The sequence below is a fragment of the Choristoneura fumiferana genome, chromosome 22 (assembly GCF_025370935.1).
Source record: "Choristoneura fumiferana chromosome 22, NRCan_CFum_1, whole genome shotgun sequence".
In the NCBI taxonomy this organism is placed as follows: Eukaryota; Metazoa; Arthropoda; class Insecta; order Lepidoptera; family Tortricidae; genus Choristoneura; species Choristoneura fumiferana.
Genome location: NC_133493.1, coordinates 6,216,452 through 6,222,488, shown reverse-complemented (window position 1 = coordinate 6,222,488; position 6,037 = coordinate 6,216,452). Strand labels below are relative to the sequence as shown.

Genomic DNA, 6,037 nt, shown 5'->3' with positions numbered 1-6,037 from the left:
AACAACACATTTCTTTTAAATAGAATCCGATTATTAAGAAACAAACATAATAATCACATTTAAACCATAACAAAGTGTCCAGTAGGTATACAATACAAATCTCATACTCATTACATGCATTGTAATTTGATCTTTTACTAATGTCACACTTTTTTTTTAATACTGCAAAAAGCGTCATCTGGGGTCATTATAAAGGTTGGACAATAGACGTATAATTTATTATAAATGCTATTAAACTTTAAATATGAATTTTACTAAGATTTATATTACATAACATTAAATAGATTTGTTAAAAAATTCATACAATTTAACAAATATTTATTCCAACTGTAGAGGCAGTATACGGAATTCTTTAAAAAAAAAAACAAGAGAAGCGGCTTTCGTGCAACGAGGTTGCATACTTTATTAAAAGATCGGGAAAATTTACATTTTGGAATATTTCGTTGTCATGTAATTTATATTTTTAATACCAAAAATTTAATTTAAGATTGTAATCAACACATTTGATCCTATCTCTTGCTTTTTTCGTGTTGAAGTGAATGACAGATCAAAGTAAAGTTCAAATATTTGGAATTTAGTGAGTAGACCCACACTGTACCCAGCATTTAAAAAAAAAAATTAAAAAGTTACTTTGTCTCACGGAGTTGAGCAAAATGCAATTTTGCTCACTGATTTCTCATAACAAAACCTGCCTGTTTGAGGTGCTGAGGTGAAAAACATATTTTTTTTCTTTGTTGCCATTAATCAAATGCTCACTGCTTTAATCAAACCTATAAGATAAAATTAATATTAGCTAGCATGGATGTAAATTGCCTAATATAGACAATATTTATAGTTTAGAATGCTGAATATTCACTTCATTCATAACCATAGTATTGTATAAACTTACATATAGATTTAAATGATACTGATGGCAAATTCTCGTACATCGCTAGTTCAGTTTTTGTCAAGGAAATGTCTCGTTCTACTTCTTTGTCATCTATATCAACTCCCCTGAGCCAAGCCATGACTTTTGTCGCTTCCTGAAAGTTTTAAACGATAAATTGTTGTTTATTATTATGTTTTATAATTGCTTAATGTACACGTTTTCTTGTATCATACTTTCCTAGATCTGATTCTAAATTTCGTTATTATTTATTAATAGGCCCACAGAAAATATAAATTATAAATAATCGTTAATCATTAATCTAAAACTACGATGAAATATATAATTCAGAAGTTTAGAGCATTGCGCGTTGAGTTAGCGACGCAATTGTCTGTTATAAAGAAGGACCCGATAACATTTTAATGTTACATATTTTAAATGGTTAGTATTTTTCAACAATCAAAATAAATAATCAAATAATTTTACACTTATAATAATTAGTTAAAGCTAGTTGCTCTGACCTCAAATTGCCCTTTCTTCACGAGAAAAGCTGGCGACTCAGGAACTTTGAATAATGCTACTACATTTAAAATGGGGAGCCACACCACAATCCATAGCACTGTGTAGTAGTCTATGTATGCACCCATAGCGTACATTATTGTTATACCAAGGCTCTGTAACAAAAAAAATGCAACGTATTGTTACTAACGTTTTTAGCATCAAAACGTTTTTTCATCAAAATATTTCAAAAAAGAAAGTTATTCTAGTTTCTTAGAAGGAGTTCAAACCCGAATCCTCTAAATATACGTGTCAAGTGTGTTACCAACTGCAGCCCCGTGCTTTAAATTTTTTTGTTTTCAATAAATCTTAAATTTCCTTGAGCAAATGTACAACAGAGCCCGTGGTGCAGTTGGAACCACACTTATATGGCTAAACACGGCAAGCGCCTTACTGTACCCTAAAATATATAAAAAATAAAGTAAGTATTTAATAATTATTTATAAGCCTATAAGAATTTATACGAAAAACTTGGCAATAGGCTGGTTATTAAAATACTATTTAAATAAACGAGTTAGTTAATGGAAATAGCTTCTCAGAAGATGTAGAATGAGACGCCAACGATGGACTGATAATCTGAGCAGGGCGGCTGGCAGTGACTACTTGCAGAGCCTAAGATCGGACTTAAAAATGCTTTTTAAAGGGTTACAGAGGTTTTGCTCTTTCTTTCTTTAAAAATTTAGAGAAGCAGATTTTCATACCAACGTACTTAATGAGATACACCTTCATATTTACGTCAAAGTTACCTGTAAAAGTATACCAGAAGATCCCAGGACCCCTCGAAGCGAATCCTGGGATATTTCTTTTATGTAAATTGGCGCCACACAATACACTCCTCCACCTGCGATGCCGCAGAATGCTTGCGACACGAAGAGACATATTGGGTGTGCTGATACTAATTTTAATGCGAATCCGAACTGCAATGAAAAATATGTCGGGAAATGTCGTTAAACAAAATGGTAGTGTCTATTATTTTAATTTTGATATTTTAATTACCTATTTGCTTCCCATTTCCAATGATCGTACCACTTTTGAGGACCAGAACATTTATTTCTTAGTAAACATAATTCGTTGTGTACCTACTAATTATCATTTGGCTGACAAAACTTATAATGTCTGAACATTATGTTCAAATTTAGCGAAATAAGTTCACCTTCGTACAGTCAACGTCATAAATAAATGATCATTTCTGTACCTTGTCGCTTTCAGTCGTTACACAATTTCGTATGGCTTTTCAAACATGACGTTAAAGTGAAAAGGTACAAAAGTGATCACTTATTTATGACGTTGACTGTACTTCTGTGTATCTGTATTCATAAATGTTTTGTGTGCAGTGAAGAGTTTACATACAAAAAATCAAAAAAAAATCAAAATCATTTATTCAGTAAATAGGCCGCAATGGGCACTTTTCACGTCATTTTTTAAACTACCAGCGCTTTCGGAAAGACCATCATTGCCAAGAAGAATGCGCCGCAAGAAACTTGGCAGAAATTCATTTTTTCAACATAAAATAATTACAAATAAAATACTTAAAAACTACAGTATACAATTAAATAAAATAAAATACAAAAAAAATACAGGGATGTATGGGGTCCCTTAGTTACAAAACTAAACACTAACTATTATCTCTACGTTCAGTGGAAGTGTAGACTGCTTCCACCGTCATTAAATTAAAATAATTATAATAATAATAATAATTTAATTCTGAAATTTACATTTCAGGTCATGTAACCATTAAGCTTTTGGATTCCGAAGGCAAGCTCACGTCTACAACAAATCTTTTGTGATTTGTGTTTGTTTTTTATTTTGTTCAATATAAGGATTAAGTATTAGAACTGTTTAAAAGAACACAATACAAGCTAGATAAAGACATCCGTTTTACTCAACGACAGCATGAAAGGTAAAGGGCATCATTTCAATTAGCTACGAATAAGTGTTTTACTATCAAAAAATCAACTTACGATCTGCGGTATCGCAATCATAATCAAGGTGTAACGCCTTCCAATGGCATCGGCAATGTAGCTGAATATGACAGCAGAAATGATAGCAAGCACGCTGATGCCACTAGCTATCCATGATATCTCGTAGTTGGATAAGGAATATCCAGAGGGGCTGTTCTCAGATTGGAGGACGATGATGAATGGGGACATCCAACCACTTTGGAGGCCGTATGTGAGAACTGTGATGGTTGCTGAAGATGAAAGCAAAATTTATCGGTACCTTTGAGTATTTTAATAAGTTCTTTAATAAAATACCTAAAAACAGAGCTGGGACTTAATCATGACAATATCATATTGCAACAATCAGTAGCAATAGAGAATCAATAATAATGACCAAAATGACGAGTTCATTTTAGCAAAATATCGTCGTTATAAAGTCACGCGTGTTTTATTAATTTATGAATGAAAATTGAAAAAATTTCGGAACATCATGAGCAAAGAATTATTATGTATTTTGGGCTCTAGTATTTCTTGTGATTATCCAGTAATTATTTTTTTACTTTTACTTTACTTGTACATGTCTCTACGGTAATGTAATAAGATTGTATTCAAACATAATCATATAAGTACCTACATACAATACAAATTTACATTCTTAACAGTCTGCCATTACGTTTTGAAAAAAGTGGTCGATGGAAAACATCTAGAGAAAATCGACATACCTTAATTAACAACCGGATCATTTCGACTGCCATAATTTTATGTCATAAATTTTGTTAGTCATAATTTTTTTCCCGCTCAAACCGTACATTTTTCATAAATTTTTAAATGGTTATCATAGGATGATTTATAGAGAAGCTTAGGCAAGGTTTGTTTTATAATAATTCTGAAAATAAATGGTTTTAGAGAAAAAAAAGAGTTATGTCAAACATTACACTGTGACAAACATTTGGTAAATTATGACTAACAATTTTCGACCAGTCGATATAGACCCATTAGCAACGGATGCGTGTGAAGACTAAAACTTAAGCTCAGTTGTTGTAAACAAAGGCATGTGCAAGTTGATTTATTCCTTGTCTAGTAATGGTATTATTTACATACTTGTTCTTGTGACATTACTTACCAATAAATCCAATAATCCATTGTCGGTGTATAGTACCCTTTTTAGCTACTGGAGAATCTGATGATGACATTGTGGTGCAAATAAATTATGGTATTCTAAAAAATCTATATTACAAATGAATCGACATAAATAATCGATTTCGATACTTGAGTTGAACTAAAGGGTAAAAATATTTTGTATTTAACACATCCCAAAAGCACTGCTTAAGTTCTTCACTTCACATTAACAACTGCTGATTCGGATACTTAATAATTGTGTTGTTCTTATTTGTTAATTGAAATAAATTAAAAGCACTCAGTGCTTCAATGAATACAGCATTTAGGTTGACATTTTTGAATGAAATGATGCCTATCAACAGTTGTACGGAATAAATAATGCTACTGTTATTATTAGACTACATCTAAACTAATATTTGCCTACTACCTCATGATGTCAGTAAGATCTTATTATTTATGCAACGAAACTAGATAATGAAGATACAACAGAGTAAATAAGCTTTTATGACGTTAGAGACAGTGATTTCTGTTCTTATGGAAAACTACACGATGCACAAATATAAAGTGATGGAAGATCCGAAGTTATAGGACCATGAACTTGTAAAAAGCACGCTTAATTTGCTGCTAATACAGAACAAAGCACTAAACAGGGATTAACGTGGCATTGCTCATGGTTATAAATACCATCTCTGGAAGTATTTCCGCTTATACTAAACAGTAGAAACTTTCACAGTTTTTCACTATTCTTGTTTTTGAAATGGATAAGCTGTTATTTCTATGTATAGTATTTGATGCTGTGCTGTATTTTAAATGTTTAAAACAATGGATCAAGTGGCTTAAAGTTACTTTTCTAGATGATGCTTTTTTAAATCTATTTGCATGATTAGTTACGTGGAAGTTCCAGTGGTTTGTTTGCTTGCGTTTTTATCTTATCATTGAAAATGAGTTAAAACAAGATAACAAGTGACCCTTCTTAAATATTTGTTTGAGGAAATTGTTTGTATCGTTTTTTTATGTATATCGTTATGCGAGTAAATACTTGTATATTAGCTTTTTTACACATGGGTGATACACTAAAATCACTAATTTCCTCTTAAAATTTAGTCATAGTGTTTCCATCTTCACAAACTTCTAAAAAATAAGTATTGGTTAATATTTCCAAAAATTGTAATCTTCTAAGACTACTTTTTACGCAAAATACCTGATTTCTAATATGTTTTGTTTGCTTCAAAATACCTCTTTCCCAAAAAAACTTTCTAAAAACTTTTACATTATACGTTAATCTTAACTTACTCCCAAACTAGTGTGCATCAAAATTTATTTGCGTAGCTTTTGTTCACTTGTGACTTACTCGTAACCTTACTTTTATCTGTATCTTAAACCCCGAATTATTTAAATAACTGTCTACAATAAAACACAAGTGTGCAGTTACATTAATATTTATGTAGCCTTTTAATTCTTCTAATTCCTTGTCAATCTGCGCAAAAGTTTTGCCTTTTGTTTCTGGCATTTTCAAGTGGCAAAGCTCCTATGAAGTTGATGCAAGTGAAAAAGA

At 31.4% G+C, this 6,037-nt stretch overlaps 1 protein-coding gene across 1 annotated transcript; it reads right to left on the bottom strand.

Annotated features, from left to right (window-relative positions):
• Positions 1 to 744: 744 nt before the first annotated feature.
• On the bottom strand, positions 745 to 4,847 carry LOC141440187 (facilitated trehalose transporter Tret1-like). Its single transcript, XM_074104649.1, has 6 exons — positions 4,487 to 4,847; positions 3,385 to 3,614; positions 2,170 to 2,340; positions 1,387 to 1,539; positions 890 to 1,022; positions 745 to 770 (listed from the first exon to the last, which is right to left on the bottom strand). Exons 1-6 carry the CDS (start codon positions 4,554 to 4,556, stop codon positions 745 to 747), a joined length of 783 nt encoding a protein of 260 aa, XP_073960750.1. The 5' UTR covers positions 4,557 to 4,847.
• Between the last annotated feature and the right edge of the window lie 1,190 nt (positions 4,848 to 6,037).

Excerpts from the sequence above, each read along its gene's own strand:
- LOC141440187 (XM_074104649.1), bottom strand. The coding sequence starts at position 4,556 with ATGTCATCATCAGATTCTCCAGTAGCTAAAAAGGGTACTATACACCGA. Across the intron at positions 2,341-3,384 it reads TGATTGCGATACCGCAGATC|TTCGGATTCGCATTAAAATT; the intron begins GTAAGTTGATTT and ends TTTTCATTGCAG. Across the intron at positions 771-889 it reads AGTATCATTTAAATCTATAT|GTTTGATTAAAGCAGTGAGC; the intron begins GTAAGTTTATAC and ends TTTATCTTATAG.